We start from the raw sequence: 18,413 nt of genomic DNA, 5'->3' as shown, positions 1-18,413 counted from the left end.
TGTCACACCTGCCCCATGTCCCAGGGTAATGGGTTCTTACCCACCACAGGCTCAAAAGGCCAATGCACAGAGATGAGTACCAAGGCCAAGCTATAGCATATGCCCCCAACTTTACTTTTACAGCAATAAACATTAGGTAATTAAGCAATAAAGATCATACTGGAACTTTAATAAATAAAAATATCAATCTCTATTTACAAAGGACACACATCCATCACACAAGGTGAACTAGCAGCCAGTTATGTTGACTTTGTACAAGTGATCTCAACACTTCATATCATTAGTTTTTGGTTCTGCTAAATCAAACGTCTATGTAAACTATTCTCATGTTATGGACACTCACCATAATACTACAAGCACGGTAAAAAATATTCCCTTTGATGGCTTAAAAAATCATTTTTGAAACCTTCAAAATTCTAGCCTATCAGACTAGTGGATATAACCTCTCTGAAAATCTTTAATAAAATACCAGTCATTTTAGCTAAATATAGTTCAACTTAATACATTAATTGCATTGTTTTCTCACTCAGTGCAGCATGTCATCAGGTGTCATGCTGCAATGAAAGGCTTGTAAGCCTTTACTGCTATTGCTCCTCCTCCCACCATATTTTCTTCCTCCACACATTACACTTTCTTTGTTCCCTGCCATTTTCTTGTTATTGCCAATTTCAAAACATCAGACCGATGTGCATAATAGCACCAAAAATATGAGAAACAAGCCACTAAGCTGTACACAGTGTCATTTTGTGCTAAGGATAAAGTAACCATTAAGAACAATCACTAAAAGAATTTTGAATATTGCAATATCTAACACATAATGAGCACCAAGAAAATAGCACAGAGAAAAAATACAGTAAAAAGACCATTAATCTAGTTTGCAGGAGACCATGCATGTGCCAGATTATCAGATATGCTACATTATTGGATGGTATGACATGTATGGACAATAAGACTTTTTTTTTTTTCATCCACTCCCCCTGCCAATGAAGTACTGTACTATGGTGAAAAGTTCCTGTGTTGGATGCCTCCCTATTGCTCCCACCCTGTGATAGGGAATGCTAGGGAAGAGGAAAGAGATGGGTTTCCATGAACTGAGGCTGCCTCCACGTCTTGTGTTAATAGATTTCAATGATAAGAAAGGCAAGAGAGCAAGAGAATCATTATCTCTGTTTAGAACACTTGTGAAATGCAAAAGAATATCATATTCTGAGTAGATCATCTTTAAATATGCAATGTACTTTTGTGTAAATTATGATGTGAGCTGGATTAAAAGTTCAATTAAGGCATATCAACTCGGACTTGCTGCAAACAGAGGGACTCGGAAAGGAACAAAGGAAAGAGGAAGTGTGGGTGGGAAGTTGATTTGGGGAAGAGAGGGTGGGCAGGTATGTAGTAGAGAGCAAAGTTGTTCCATAATGAAATTTGAAATGTTATAATTCTTGCATTCTCCCATGTCCCTTTCACCATCCCTCTCTCCTCTCCTATTCATGCACTCACAACTGTATGCAAGCCTTGTGGTGAGGGGCACAGTTTTGGTGACACTGTTGTTGGTAAGACAATGGATTGCTATAGTCCCTTCCCTCTATCCCATCCTCCCACCTACGCTCTCCCCCTCCCCACCTCCCAATCACTCTGTACTTAGTCAGGGGCAGTGTGCTTAGTTTGAACTTTCAATTCAGCTCATACCTTCCATTTTCTACCCAAGGGAAAAACCAGAGCACTAGGAAGTGCTGAATTATCTCTGAATAAAAAATCCAAACACTTGGGCTTGCTGGACCATCAGTGACCAAATTAATGGACTTTTACTGGACTACAGCTGCAGAGTATATCTAGCATAAATATCTGAAATCAATGTAATGTTTTAAAGCTTGGCAAATGACTGCTAACATGCAACACATAGTATATGCAGGGTTGAAGGTGCTCCTACAAATAATTGTACATCTCATAATTATGTAAACAAATTGGTGAGCTATGCTGTTAGGACAAAGGCAATACACATGACATGTTTATATGAGAAATGAAATTTCAATGCCTACACATGAAACACAATAAATAAAGTGACAGAATCCTGAATAAACTTCGACAATGCAAATCATATGCAAAGATGAAGACTCTTTCTACACTCAGAATTGCACAATTTCATGATCATAAAAAAATCAACAAAGACCACTGACAGTTTTGTCACCTGTGACCCTTTCCATAAAGGCAGGAAGGGGTGGAGAATAATAATAATAATAAAAAAGTGCCAATTTGTCAAGTATTTTTGGCAAAACTGTTTGAGGGACCCTAGTCCCCAAGTCTAACCTATGATTAAAAAATATTCTTAAAAGCTTTTAATTATCCTAACATGGTAACCTCAGCACTAATACCAATATCTATTGGCAATCAGTATTGTAAAGTAGGTTTTGGTGAAATAATTGAACCAACATTTGCCAGTATCATTGATTTGTCCATCAGCTATCTTGATGACATTGTATCCATCATCCCAAACCTTTTTTGCTATCCTTTGACCCTGAGTGAATATATCTGCCAGTGGCCAAACAATGCACATAAAAAATTGGGCAGTTTTACTCAAAAGATGCACAGTTAATATTACATGCAAAACACAGACAACCCCTGTGTATTAAAAACTAGTTATATAATCCTGAGCTATCAGGAGATAAAACCTTTGGCAGTAGTCTAAGGGCAGACAAGTATGATTTAGAACTTAATTTGGATCATGATAAAATTATGACGGTGGCTGAAGTGTTCATGTTAAGAACGCAGCCTGAGTCGCCGAATGATGTAAGGAACATGTATCTGGACTGACTATTCTATATGAGGATGACTACATTATGTATGATATGGTGGAGAGGGACTACAGTGATATCACTGTTTCAGTATGGCTATGAAGTATTATGTTGATGCTTGTTCCGTGAATTAGTGCTGAAGGGGCGAATGAACATAGCAGAGTGGACCTGGGATGACCAGTCATGGGTCTGAACTGGGGTGGAATACTGTCTCTGGCAGGTCTTGTTGTACACTGGAAGCAGTTCATTTGCTTCACTTGACAGTGCCTGTAGTGGAAGATAACATTTGTTCAGTTTTGGCATGGAGAACAACTATCAGAGGTAAAGGTAAAATAAAAATAAAAACAATCAGTATATATATATATATATATATATATATATATATATATATATATATATATATATATATATATATATATATATATATATATATATATATATATATACATATATAACTGGCTAAGAATTATCAAAACAGAGGAGTGCTGGTATAGAGAACATTTAAGGTTTCTTCTGTGGCAATTCCATTGCAGGAAGTTTATGTGAGGCAACAAGGTGTAGGAGGTATAGATATATCTGATTTTGCCTCTTTCCAATATCTCAAAAATTTACTGACCTTCAAATAAATTGTAGCATCTGTTCCATATCCATCGTATGAGGTCACCTGTAAGTCACCATGAAAGTAGCGAGCATACAGTCGCGACAGAGGCAGACCATAGCCATACCCAGCCAAGGGAGGCGTGTCCAGGCCAGAAACAGCAGGCTGTGGTGCCGTGGAGTACATGTAGTTAAACAGCAGGTCCATAAGGCTCCGGGGGATGCCGCCCCCCTGGTCAGACAGCTGAAAATTAAAATAGTGGTTTTAAAGGTAGGTAAGTTTGAAAAACAGGATCTCTCGTTTTGGAATCAGTGTTGTGAATCTTTGATTATTGAGTGGTTTTCTAAGTAACTCAATTGTCTAAATATGCTCCTGAGTAAACTAAAGTTAGACTAATGGGCCAGTAGTTACCCACCAATTTTATTTGTCTCCTTTCTTAAAAATCTGTATAAAATAAGCCATCTTCCAATCAATACAGAGTATATCATTCTGCAACGACATGAAATTAGGTTATGAGAGGACCGAGTATCTCACTTTTTTGTTTCTTTAACCCCTCTGGTATACAACTCCTAGACTGCAGATCATGGTACTTTCTTACTCTCACAGAAGTAACAAGTTTTATGCCCAAGTTACAGAACTTGAATTTACACACCTTATACCCCAAACAAGAGCATTCTGAACCAAAAAGTTACCCTCAAAGTTGGAAAGACTGGAGAAGAGGGAGGCGGAGGTTACCCCAATTGCCTGGGTATGGGCTGGGACCCTCCCTCCTGCCTGTCCAGCAAATAGTTATGATATTGGGAGGGATCTACATCACAATTAGGGTGGTGCATGTGGCTGCAAGTTTTCAACCCCATGTCTACAGGCGTTTGTTTCTGTGAGGCCCTCACCATACAGTTCATTTTAGTCTAGTTAGATTCAGCTTACCTTGAACTTGATGATGATTGACATTGAGTCTCAACCTGAGTTTAAGTGGGAGTGGAGAGATGTGAAAATTTATCATTGGAGTTTATACCATCTGGTTCACGGCTTCTGTTTGTTTTAAACAGAGCTGGGACTAACGATTGACATTTGGGATCGGTACGATCATTCATTTTGAAGAAACCATGATTGGCAGTCAATCGTATCGGTAGATTGAAAAGGACTTTTTGTTAAGACTTAAGAAGCGACCCGGCAAAATGAAACGGACAAGTTTCAACACGTTGAGCGCATCTATGGGAAGCAGTTAGCAGGAAATTCCAGGTATTACTTTGGCGTCATCACGCAGCCAATCACCGGCGTTCAAAAGTTTTGGCCGCTCTCGACAACGTGCTCAGCCTCATCGCCTAGTGTTTTAAGTGGCAGTGTTTTTAAGTCCACCGCTCGTTTGTGCTTTTAACTTTTCAAGTGATTTTCCTTTTTAAACTTTATTTTACATTAAAAAGTTTTGATCAAATCAGTGAACTATTTAATCATATTGTTACGAACCAGAGGTTAGGATATGCTGTGTGTTGAGTGAGTGTTTTGTATGGTGGGGAGTGTGTGAACCCTGTAAGAGGGGCTGCAGAGTGAGGCTAGTCACGAAGCCAGTGTCACGTGTGAGGCAGCGTGGGGGAGAGGTGGTGGAGGCAGGCGTCTCCTTCCCCTGTGGACTTGAGGACGTGTCCTGGGCAGAGGCCATGGGAGTGAGGCTCTGTTAGGTTAGGCTCCAAATTGATGACACAAACTTAATCGTACTTGTAAACTCATTGCTTACTGACTACTTCTATGGCTTTCAAGCTTTCTATAACCTCTGTTAGAATTAATTTCACACAACACTTCCTGCCAATCTATTCTGTGCCAGTGTGCTTACAAACACGCTTACCTTTATATTGTCAAATTGGCTCAGACTTAAGTGAACAGAGTATAGTCGCCATCAACATGACCTGGAGTAGGAGGCTCAAGACTGCTTCAGTTGTAATTTTTTTTTGTGTTGGGAAGAAATTTATTTTGTGAAAGTTAATAAATAATGCTGTATTGTCTAGTTTGTTTAAATTTAACTTTTTTTCAGTTTGATGTTTATTTTTTGAGGGAGAAATTCATTTATTAAATAAGTTATGTATTTTTGAACTTAAAAAAGGTATTAAAAGACTCTAATTTACTTCTATTCTTAAGTTAACCGAAATAAGAGAGAAATAACTTAAAAAGTGTGTTATGGGCCTTTAAAAGCATTTTTTTATTATATAATTATAGAGTTTTAATCTACTCTATACCGATCGGTAGATTTCTGAAAAAATCTACCGATCTACCGATGACTACCGATACCGGTGGTAGATTTTTTCTACAGAATCCCAGCTCTGGTTTTAAATGATCAGAGTGCATTTGCAACTTCATCAGTGATTTCTAAGCTGGGCAATGTATGAATGGGATTTTCAATTAACTAAGTAACTAAAGATGACTAAAGTATTTACTGTAAACGCATTTTTGTTTCTCATTGTTAAAATAACTATATTAAAACATAATATGATTGACAGAAATTAATCAACATCTATTTCTAATTGAGAGTAAGTATATGGCCCCTGAAAGTCAAGATCAAGACCAAGATTGCCCATGAAACGTAGCATCCCTGTGTGATTAGTTCCCTCAGTAGCTCGGCGAAAGTTACCGTTTGCACACTGTGCAGTGAGTGTATCTACCAAGTAACCCTTTTGTTTACCATTTCAAAGTCACAGCTGCTCGGGGTAAGAGCACTATAATTTTTCAACCAACAGTTGAACACTTTGAACACTTTGAACACAAAGCAACATAGGGTATCAGTCATAGTTGTCGGTTAGGTGGCCAAATGTAATACTGCTTACACATTAAGTTCAGGGAAAATGAGGAATTTATTTTTTTTTTTTTTTTTCACAGCAGAGGAAACAGTTCAAGGGCAAAAACAAGGAAACTGTAATAAAAAATAATAATAAAAAAAGCCTGCTACTCGCTATCCAATAAAAGATTTCAGAAGAGTGCCTGAAAGCTAGGTCAATTTCGCAAGGAGAGGTGTCCCGTTACCCTTCTCGTGAAAGAGTTCAAGTCATAGGCAGGAGGAAATACAGATGAAGGAAGATTGTTCCAGAGTTTACCTGCATGAGGGATGAAAAAGTGAAGATATTGATTAACTCGTGCATAAGGGATTTGGACAGTAAAGGGATGAGCTTGAGTAGAAAGTTGTGTGCAGCGAGGCCACGGGAGGGGGGGGAGGAGGCATGCAGTCAGCGTGAAAATGTCGATAGAAGATAGAGAGGCAACATGGCGGCGGAATTTAAGAGGCAGAGAACTATCAATAAGAGGAGACATGTGGGAATGAACCTTAAGGTATATTGACCTGCTGTTACCCATAAATTAGTCTGATGGTATTGCCATAAACAAACAAAAATGAAATTCAAAGAATATGGATTGCCTGCCATACTGATTTTCCTTGTGGGAAGCAGGAAAGAAACACTACATTGGCTCTTGATACCCTCTAAGCACTCCTGTCAACCTTTTGTTTTAGATATTTTGTCAACAGACGGTGATGAACAACGCTGAAAACATATTTGTCTTCCTCGCTAATAGTGAGGCGGATAATAATGTGCAACAAACCTTGATGGTGAGATCTTCCTGGCCCATTACGAGTAGCACCTCCACTGGAGGAAAGTTGTCAGCTGCAGGACCATGGTGCTCCACCACTGCCCTCATAGCATTCTTGAAGAGTTCAAATAGCATGTGATAGAGATGGGAGGGTACATACACCACTGTCACAGGGTGTGTCTCATCTGTAAAGAACAGAGAAATATTTCAGCATAAAGCTGCTGGATTCCCTGAATAAAATTTAGGGAATAGAAATGAGATTGAGAATATAAACTGATTTTTTTTATTTGCTGTCCACAGTACCAGTAGGCTCTCTGGTGGGTAGTCTCAGCACATCAGTGGCATGAACAAATTATATATTAAATGGCTGTCATGATCCATGAGTGCATATATTGCTATACTGTTGGAAGTGATATGCTTTACAGCCATCTTACATAATCAACTTCCTTGTTTTCCTAGCCCCCATCTCATTCAAGTTTTACTTGTATTTTGCTTGTTTTATAATCTGTAAACTTACAGCCTAATAATTGCCAAAATTAACCACTTATTTATTATTATTATTTTTTTTTAAGCCTGCTAGGTCACTGATAGTCCAGCAAGTCTTGACTTTTTTTTTTTATTCAGCTAGATAGTTCAGTGCCTCCCAATACTTTGTTTTTCTCTTGAGTGGAAGTTGTGAGCTGAATTGAAAGGTCAGACCGCTCACTGCACTGCTACCACTGACCGTGCATGCGAGAGCTGATAGTGGGGAGGTATAGAACATAAGAACGTAAGGAGTCTGCAAGAGGTTGGTTGGCCTATACAAAGCCACAGAGTTGAAGGCCTTCTTGTAGTCAATACATCACAGAGAGGTTTAATTTGTATTCTGTTATCAGATATATTGTTGGGATATGATTCATAGCTTTGAAAACTGGTTTGTTTTCTGGACTAGTTAGAATCTAAGTTGATTGGATGATGATTCTTAAGATCTGAGAGTTTAATATTTTATGTATTAAGATGAATGTTTTCTTCCAGCCTTTAAATTGTTCCTCTTTAACCCGGTAGCAGTGACGGGCCAAATTTGTGGCTTTACTGTGAAGCAGCGACGGGCCAAATTTGTGCCACGATATAAACCCCCGAAAATAGATGATACATAATCTGATCACAAATGATTTGATATATATTATGAAAAGGTTTGTGTGAGGGGTGATATTTTCTCATTTTTCTCGCTTGGAGGGACCATTAAGAAACATGATCCCCGCTGCTACCGGTTTAAGACTGAACAGATTTTATAGCTTTTAACAGCACTATTATGAGTCCCATATTATTGTCACTACAGAACCCCTAGACTTAATTTGAATTCCCTCATCAGTGCAATCTGCATCCTTGGCCTTGTCAAAAAAAAAGGAGATTAGATGTTAGCCTGACCTTACATTAATATAATTTCTTTATATTCATCTTTATGGAGACAAATTCATGTAAATTACACAAGGGAAAAGAATATTATTAATAAAAATAGAGAACCAAGACCTTTATAATAAAAATAATAAAAAAGTATATGCCAACACCTCTCCATTCTGTTGGGGTATGAAGATCATTTGAGACAAGGATATAAGTACACATGCACTACAACTCAATGCAAGATGTAAAAAAGCTACCAAATATCATACAGAGGATGGACAGGGGAAAATCTAAAGAGATGAAAAAATAGAACATTCCTCAATAGCATGGTAAACAGTAAAAAGAAAAAGATATGGTGTAGTCTGAGAGGCAATATCAGTTAGCTTCCATCAGGTCCCCAGCATCCTCAACAGCTCTGCAGAAGTAAGAGTAGCAGCAGCCAAGCTCTTCCAGCCAACATTGCTTTCCACAGCAGCTGCAACATAGCTACATATTGGAAAAAAAATTTAAAAAAATAAATAAATAAATAAATAAATCAAATAAAAAATAAATAAAATAAAAAATAAACAAACAAAAATAAAGTTTCATTGACTCCCCAAAATAACATGACTCGGACACTTGTCCATGTGCAAAAGTTAGGTACTAAATTTTGCATAACGTACTAAGATAATGACAATGCCATTCTTTTATTTAAAGAAGTCTTTCCAAGAAATGTCCCTCATTGCTAACCAAGGGAATTTTTCAATTCAATCTTCAATGTCAGGTCTTATTTGCAGATGACTACACTAGCTAGTTCCTTCTACCTAGGCACAACACCAGAATCCACGGACTTCCCTACAGTCATGAAAAAAAATAAATAAATAAATAAATAAATAAATGTATATATATATATATATATATATATATATCTATATATATATATATATATATATATATATATATATATATATATATATATATATATATATATATATATATATATATTAACATGTCTTCATGGTGAAGAGTTGAAGCTTAAATTGACACTTTAGCCTTACTGCTACAATTCCCTCACTTTTAAGAACTACAACACAATTTTGCTGCTGTTGCTACACAGCTTGCCTATCTGTCAACATGATGTGACCACCAATGAAGCCTATATCTTGGAGAGTTCAACCATTAGTCTTCCACTTTTTGCTGGCAATTTTTATTATTATTATTATCACTATTATTATAATTAATGTTATTATTACATTGTCATTAAATTTTGTGAGATACCTAGCTCATGAGCTTTTAAGTGATATGCTACGCAGCTTGTACGAGCCCTATTCAAGAAGAAATCTGTGTGCATACACGAATGACTACTGTGGCCTGTGGAGGACTGAAAGATTGTCTTCTGGAGTGGATGAGACTTCTGGAAAGACTGACAGATGAGGATAGTAATAAAGGACTGGGTATTGGGGTGGAGGGAGGTATTGAGGTGGAGAGAGGTAATGAGTGGTGTCCCACAAGACTCAGCAGAGTAGATCCACTATTTAACATGTAATAAAGAAATTTGAATTAAATGGAATTCACGGACGAGTTATTTCAACAGGGTGTATCGATCTGGTACTGGTGGGACCTAGTCTTTTTCATGGATTTTTTTTTGTGCTAAAATTCACATACAAAATATACTGCTACAGCACTGTTCCTGCAAGCAGAAGACTGTAAACATAACCAAATGAGAAATTAATTTTTGGTTAGGTGGCTGATGCTCTCCTGAAAGCATTCATGCCATAGGATGGAGATGATTCATATGAAGCAGTGCTATATATCACGAAAGCTAGTTTCAGGTGAATAAGTTATGAGTTGTATCTGGTACACACAAATTTAAAAATATCGTCGAATTTGAAAATTCATTTAACTATTCCTTGTGTGTCTATACAATTGATAAATAAAATTGGACAATGAGCAGCCACATTCCTCTTGCTCTACGCCATTGCGGGTTCACAAAGTACAGGTAACTCTCGATTTACGCGAGTTTGGTTTACGCGTTTTTGAAATAACGCGGGGTCCAAAATCCCCCCCAAAAAAATTTATTTACACGTTTTTTCCACTTATACGCGATATTTTATGGAGTGGCCACCAGATGTCTCACGCAACTGGACTCACATAGCGCCGCGGCCACACAGCAGAGCTCAGTTCTTCCCGCGCCCCACTTGAACAACAATACAGTACCCACGCTGCCACGCTACTCAACAATAAGGGTGGGCAGTTACCGGTACTAACGGTACTAGCTATATGGTACAGTATCGGTACCAGACTGCTCGGTACCGGTACCAATACTAGCTAGCCACTCATGGTGTTCCTCATTTCTTCCTCACACGAGTGAGGCTGAGACTGAGTGCCTGAGTGGATATCTCGGTGATATGGATATTCTCTCTCTCTCTCTCTCTCTCTCTCTCTCTCTCTCCACTGAATGAAGTGAATAAGCATATTATTCCCACCATCACTCGTAGGTAATGACAGAGAACTAGGCAAGACACAATTCACACGTTTCTGGTGACACGCGGCATGCAGCTGTTTGTTGTATGGGTGTGGTTGTGTGGTTTGTAAACAATGCAAATGGCGGCCTGGCTGGTATTGCGCGAAATATCTCCTCGTACAAGACTCATGATGTACAGTTTCTGATATCATATTTACCCCATTATTCTCACTAATATTAATAATTAATAATCTCCACCTCAATACCTCCAAGAACGCAATACTCGCGTAAATCGAGAGTTACCTGTACTCAGCCTCTTGCCTGATGCATGCTTGTTAGTGGCCTTCCACACGTTACTGTGTTTATTCTCCATTTTCATCTCTTGTTTCTGCTTTTAGTTTGACTGACTGGCCTCACTTCCACACAAGTATTTTTATTCTATCATGCTCCCAATTTAATTTGCATTATATGGAAAATGTGTCATAAATTTAGGTTTTGCATAAGGAAATCCTTAAAAAGAACTGAACTAAATGAGGGGTCTACTGTACTAGTGGACAAAATGTTCCTGAAATGAGGCTATCACAAAGTTTTTGTATGGGTAATAAAGAAACAGCAAAAGCAAAAAAGGAGTAGGACCTGGGAGTGCTGACCCATAATAATCTGTCACCTGAAGGCACATTAATAAGATTGTAAGTTGGATTTATATAACTGTTGACAAACATGAGTGGCATTTCATTACACAGACAGAAAATGATAAAATTAATATAGAGACTCTGATCCAATCCAAGTTGAAATATGCAGAAGTGTGATCCTCACACTACACTTAAACAAAGATGATAGCATGCTCTTATTGAATGGACTTCTTTGGAATAGTGTATGCCAACATTTAGTGTATTCCGGGTCTTCCCTATAATGGGTTAATTTTGCAAGTAAAAGGAGGTTGGTAATGGTTTCTTCTTTGCTATATTTCATTTGTATGAAATATTATGGTATATACTCTCCTTTACAGCTGTTTTCAAATATCTTAACCTCTGCTACAGGCAGAGGAACAGACAGGAACAGTGCTGCCCTATACTTACACGGACTTTGGAGTCTACCATTAAGTAACCCTACACTTATAGACTTCTTACTGCTCTTTACACATTTATGTAAAATGACATTTTTAATTTCTAAAAATCAGTTTAACATGAGCAGCAGTGATATATATTGTAAAGTAACCCTCTGCTCTGGCTAACAGTGATATTCAATTCAACAATGTAATTTGAGGGAGTCAAAGAAACACAGAAAGCAGGTCATAATAAAAACACATGCATTCTGCAAAATACATACCTGGGCCACCTGCTGGTTTTATGACTCTGGTAGTCTTGTCCCTCTCTGTTGAAGCAAGTGAGTAAAGCAACTACCATTAGACAGACTAAGCAACACCCACACTCACTCTGCCCAAGGATGAGAAGAGGCAGCTAAAGGAAAAAGTCAACTGACAAATAACATCTGTTGAATTAAATTAAATGGGCAACCACCTCCAATCACCTTAGACAATATGGTTATTTAATCAATGACTATGTATCAATGTTTGTCCTTTTCTGAGAGGGAAGTCACACAATGTATTAAAAACATAAACTCAGCTACTTAAACCCAATCATCTACTCACTGGTCCATGTTTATTACAAAGAGAATTTTAGTTGGGAGTATCACCTTTACCATGCTAGAAGCTACACTTGCATGGCTCTTCCAGGATAACCTAATACAAGCTCTACCACAAACTATAATTTAGATAAAGAACATGTCCACCTCAGCGATAATCCTGAAGTGCTTTGTATTTTTAGAGATATTGATGTGCCATCATCAATGCTGTTGAGTCAAATGTTGATCATATATTTTCATGATTTCAGAATATTATCAAGATTTATGTAAATTCAATCTGACTGAATACTTATTTAAAAGTGAACTTAGTAGTAATAGAAGCCTAGTACTATCGGAAATACGTAACATATACAGTCACTTCCAAAACTTGGAGGCACCTCATTAATGTAAGTAATTGTGAATCACTGAATCTAAATATGCAAATATTCCAGTTTCTGTAAACAGATGGTGCTTCATGCACAGGTGAAAATCAATCCTAAATAGGGCATAATTTGTTAGTTCTCTAGTGTCCTGTAGAATCTGAGCATATGCAAGGTGCATGAAAACACACTGATAACAACTATCAATTCATCTCAACCCCATTCTTCCACAGCCCTATGCTGCACCACACAGAGTAACATCTGTTGACATGAATTGGAATATAAGCTTAAAAGTAAATGTTAAAATTAGGGGCTTATGCTACAGCCGTGTGTGGCCACTGGGCTCATCTCAGTTTCAGAAGCCCTTGAGCCTCTGGAAGGTAAGATATATGCATACTGCTGCAGTTCATTAGTTCACATTTACTTGAATTTCTCATCTGTACCTGAATTTTGGAAGTGAATGAACATCTAAATGATATCTGGTAAGAGACCGTTTAGAATGGAAACAGTTTGTGGCACGTGACTAACTTGGATTGTACTGTATCCTCTGGCTCATCTAAATGTGCAATTGTGGGCGGGGTCAGCCTAATGGTTCCCCTTGTACATCGTTGCTGCGCGTCTCCAGCCCACGTTGTAGAAATGTTCTAATCTAAGTAAAACCATGGCAAATATGATCAGCAAATATGCATACACATTTAATCTTAGTATTATAACGTATGAAAGAACAGTTAACTTATTATGGAGAAGATATTTTATAAGCATATAAAGAAATGTGGCATACATATTTTACAGTGGTACTGAAAAAATGCAATACTTATTATCATAGCTGGGCGTTATCGCGATACTTTATCGCTGATAACAAAATCGGATTATCGACCATCCGCTACTTATTTAAATATATATCGGTATCTTCTTTACTTTTGTAACCAAACTAGTGATAATCGCTACTTTTTTTTCTGCCTTTCAGAAAAGAAAAAAACTTTGTCTCCCTACTGCGCATGCGTGGCCCGGTGTTGTATGAAAAAACTTCGGGGTATGAAATAACTTCGGTGATGAGATTTCATACTTAGATCATGAAAATTAAAACACTAGGTTATTTTTTTATGATACTCAAAAATCAATATATCATAGAGAAAAATCATTTAACTTTGCCCCCAAAAATGATTATTCACTGCCTCAAATTTGATATTCCATATTCGTTTGTGACCATGCCATGATACTGAAGGTACCCGGTGTTGTGTTATTTGGTGTCTCACCGTCAAAAGCTGGCGCTTTTGTTTACAAACACTGGTCTCTCGTGAACTGTGCATGATCAGACCATTAAGTGTAGACCTGTACAGTCTCACAATGCTTTTTTAACACATTAAGAGTTGCTGGAAAGCTGAATCAAACATACAGTACCACCATCCTCGCTGTTTCTAGAATGACACTCTGTACATATAAATACAACTCGTACAGAGTGTCGTTCTAGAAACAGCGAGGATGGTGGTAGTGTATATGTCTGATTCAGCCTTCCAGCAACTCTTAATTACGGTTTAAAAGCTTTGTGAGACTGTACAGGTCTACGCTACTGGTCTGAGCATGCACCGTTCTAGAGACCAGAGTTTGTAAACAATTTTTGACGGTGGGGAAATAACACAAATAATTCAGGCATTTCTAGTACTACCGTCCATATGTACGTGTCAAGGTGTGGTTTTAAGGTTTTGTAAGTTTCCTAAAATACAGATAATGAAAATTTGAATTCATCAATGTTGTTCGATCTGAAATATCAATATAGTATCGTTTTCGCCTATCGGACTTATCGCTAGCTAGTATCGGAATTGTGGATTTATATCGGTTATCGGTTATCGCCTATATTTGTGTCTCTAGTTAACGAATATCGGTTATTGCCGTTAAGGTTTTTCATTATCAGTTATCGGTTATCGGGAATAAGGTTTTCTGTTATCGTGCCCAGCTATGCTTATTATTGAGTTTCCCTTTCGTTCTGGGATGTGTAAGTAGTTTCACAATTATGTTTAGATTGTTTCGTGAAGGAATGTACGTTAAAATAAGCTGACATAAGCAAGAAAAAAATACATTCAAATCCTCGTGGCGGTAACGCCACGAGAGAGAGAGAGAGAGAACCAACGTGGGGTTAAAAACGTGGCAACGCTGTACTCTTGAATTATTCCTCACATGGCACCTTTGAACTGCATATTTAGCTGAGCCAGAGTATAGTGACGAATGGGGCAGCTGAATAAATGTGTGTTGTTGCCAGTATGATATGCAGCTATGTGTGATAAGATATAATGTAATACAAAAGGTAGAGAGCAATATTTGGCTCAGCTATTGCTAACAGTGTAGGTCTCATGTTTGTGATGTTAAAACAGCTGGTAATGGAACGTATGAGGTGATCGGTACCCAAGTAATGTATAATGTCAAGCACTAAAGCATCAGTGTGTGTGTGTGTGTGCTTGGTAGATAAGTGTGAATTGGTGTATGAAGCCAGGCAGGTGTTGAGCTAGAAGGATGGGGCCTACCGTTGTGGGCTCTGAGTATCAGCTCGGGAGATGCCAAGTAGTACTGGTCACATAGAAAGCGAGCGTTGGCGTAGGCATCCTCAATCACTCGAACCACGTTACAGTGAGGGTCAATAGAGCCAATGTGGTTCTGGGAATTGATGTTCTCCCCAAACAGCATGGCTGCCATAGGAAAAAATAGTATTAGACATACACATCAATCAGGAGTGACAATGAATGCATGAGTTCTCATGTTACTCTTGCTTCTTTGTTGTACTGAATGACAATATACAGAGACAAAGAAATTCTTCACACTTTACTGAAATGTCTCCCAGTTTTAATAATGTTCCTCTCATTATATACTGAAAAATATAGTTAAATCAATCTTAATAGAAAATGTATTAGCAGGTAAAGCAACACATGTTTTTTCCTGCTAATTAATAAATAATGTCTTGTTGTCATTTCAACCAGGCTGAGAAGAACTACAAAACTTCTCAGCTGCACAGGAGAATGTTTTCACTTACTGTGCTGATTAATGAGCATTCGAATTGAGATGCGATTCATGTAGAACCTATCAAGGAAGTACTGTATGTTAGACTCAGTGTTGGCATTGATGGAATGGGCATCCTTCAGTTCCATCACACCTTGAGCCATCGTCATGACCACGTCTGTGTGGCGGTTGCGGATCTTGACCAACGCGTCTGTGAACCTGTAAAATGAAACAGAATATCAGTTACAGGTATATTTTAACTTGCTATCTGACTAACATTGTGCTTAAAGCACAAACACAAAATTATTGAGAGAGAGAGAGAGAGAGAGAGAGAGAGAGAGAGAGAGAGAGAGAGAGAGAGAGAGAGAGAGAGAGAGAGAGAGAGAGAGAGAGAGAGAGAGAGAGAGAGAGAGAGAGAGAGAGAGAGAGAGAGAGAGAGAGAGAGAGAGAGAGAGAGAGAATGTTTTGAAGTACAAAAAACACTGAATGTCACTTGCCTATGTTACTGATTGATGAATATACGTGGAGGGTGATTAGATGACTTCTTACAGCCAACATAATTATAGACATGTTGGAGCAGGGGGGGTTAGTGATATAGTTTGTCGAGAGAAGGTATAGAGACCTGGGCCTCCAATGGAAAGAACCTATAATGGATTACATGATATAATTTTAATATCAAACAAGAATTCAAATGAAGGCCCTCAAAGAATCAAGCCCTTGGTCTCAAAATCTCTATAAATGTCCTTGTCTTCCTCTATTATTTTCCATATATGGTCACATTACAACAAGTTGCATATCCTTATTACAGTCATCACAAACCTGTCACCAGAGAATATTGATTCATATCACTTTCTTTTTCTTTTTTTTACTTATTTGTGTAATCTTTTTTTTTTTTTTTTTTTTTCAAATGAATAAAAAGAATATTCAGAGCAGAGTTGAAGCTAGGTACGGACATGAGGGACCAAGAAGGAACTTACTTCTCCAGGATGTTCGTGTTGGGGGAGACACCACTGCCTTCAAACTCCAACAGGTCTGTAAAGCTCTGGCGATAAAGGTCCCTGACAACACCAACTGAAGGCATGTGCAGCAAGTTCTCTGGGAGCAAGTGGAACTCTTTCATTATGTTGGCCAGGCGTACTGGGAGCTCCTTTTTCAGGAACATAAAGGATTCAGAGTTTGTTGCATTCTCCCCTGCAAGATATAAGAAGACCTTCAAATGTGATGAGGATAGGATTCTCTATCCAAATTTAATACACTTAGGTGCAAATATCAAGCTGAGGCATAAACAAATATATTTTATTTTTACTACAATCTCTCTCTCTCTCTCTCTCTCTCTCTCTCTCTCTCTCTCTCTCTCTCTCTCTCTGTATTCAAACCCAAAAATGAACTATACTGCTGAAGATTTTAATACAGCATGCAAATGCTGTTGGCTAATATGTATACATGTGTGTGTGTGTGTGTGTGTGTGTGTGTGTGCAAAGGCCAGTAATTTTGGCAGATTTTTTTTGAGAGAATAATACTAAAAAAGGAAAGATTATTATTTTCATGCTGTAACAGAAGTAGTAAAAGACAGTAATTGATAATAGTATTTTTTTTCTTTCACATGCAGAATTTGTCACTTCCTTTGTTATCTTATTCATACAACTCCTGAATTACGTTTTACATTTAAGAGTAATAGTTTGATACAAATATGACGATTTACATTCACTATCTCTGGGAAATTCTGTCCCCTAGCAAAAACTTCCCCTCGAGGGTAGGCCACAGCAGAGGTCTCCGGTTTATCCTCGTGACACTCCATCTCTGCACATTGAATGAATCACTTGCCTGCCAACTCTTTCTCTCATCTGACTATAAATCTATTGATACCATGTCCTATATCTCGCTGTCGTACACTCGTTTTCATTCATTCTTAACATATATTCAAACCATGGTGTTCACCCACTCCATTATCCACCCCTTCCTACCAAAACTCTCACACATCCTACTTCCATTATCCAATCTCGATCGAGACACCAAATGCTTCTCTTATAAATTATAAGTAAATTTCCACTTTCCGTATTATTGATTTCTTTGCTGAATTCCAGATCAATGTCGCTGATGCATATGACAGCGACAGAGGTGGGAGGATAACAGTTTCTTATCCTACTCATCTTTGCTCCATATTCACATTTATCTTTATGTCTGTTCTTCATCGCTGTTTCCTTTATCTCCACGCCCATACTCTCAAGCTTACATGGAAGTATGTTTTCATCCAGCAACTTCCTGAATTCTCTCCCCCAACCAATGTTTCACTCGTGCTCTTTGTTCTACCTTTATATATGATGTATCTTCGCAACAGCAAGTCTTCTCTTGTGTCGTTTCAAATACCCTTACACAACTCATGGTATACAATTGCGTTTAGTTTTGTCCCACACACCGTTTGAATTCATATACAGTCTGTGTGTGTGTGTGTGTGTGTGTGTGTGTGTGTTAGGAAGTTATATAATCAAGGTCACGGAAGAGATGGTCGTACGTGTAGTGCGCACAGCTCCTACTTAACAAGTCACTTCCTTGTGTTCCCCTCCCTGGCCTTGTGCTCCCCTGCTGGCACTCTAGGGAGGTGAATCAATTTAACAAGTCGGCCAAAATTTATTCACGGTTCA

General features: G+C 38.1%; 1 protein-coding gene across 2 annotated transcripts in view; it reads right to left on the bottom strand.

Moving 5' to 3' along the window:
* Positions 1–153: 153 nt before the first annotated feature.
* The window catches only part of LOC126999045 (pyruvate dehydrogenase (acetyl-transferring) kinase, mitochondrial-like), a 34,710-nt gene continuing 16,450 nt past the window's right edge, over positions 154–18,413 (bottom strand). Inside the window, exons 2-8 of one of the 2 annotated variants that reach the window (XM_050861422.1) lie at positions 16,749–16,962; positions 15,806–15,990; positions 15,303–15,464; positions 12,110–12,154; positions 6,970–7,142; positions 3,406–3,630; positions 154–3,056 (exon numbers count right to left, since the gene is read on the bottom strand). In XM_050861422.1, coding sequence (XP_050717379.1) covers positions 2,886–3,056; positions 3,406–3,630; positions 6,970–7,142; positions 12,110–12,154; positions 15,303–15,464; positions 15,806–15,990; positions 16,749–16,962 — 1,175 coding nt within the window. In that variant the 3' untranslated portion in view covers positions 154–2,885. The remainder of the gene's footprint in view (positions 3,057–3,405; positions 3,631–6,969; positions 7,143–12,109; positions 12,155–15,302; positions 15,465–15,805; positions 15,991–16,748; positions 16,963–18,413) is intronic. The other variant, XM_050861423.1, reaches the window with a different exon arrangement.

The sequence above is a fragment of the Eriocheir sinensis genome, chromosome 15 (genome assembly GCF_024679095.1).
Source record: "Eriocheir sinensis breed Jianghai 21 chromosome 15, ASM2467909v1, whole genome shotgun sequence".
Classification (NCBI taxonomy): domain Eukaryota; kingdom Metazoa; phylum Arthropoda; class Malacostraca; order Decapoda; family Varunidae; genus Eriocheir; species Eriocheir sinensis.
This window is presented reverse-complemented; position numbering and strand designations above follow the sequence as displayed.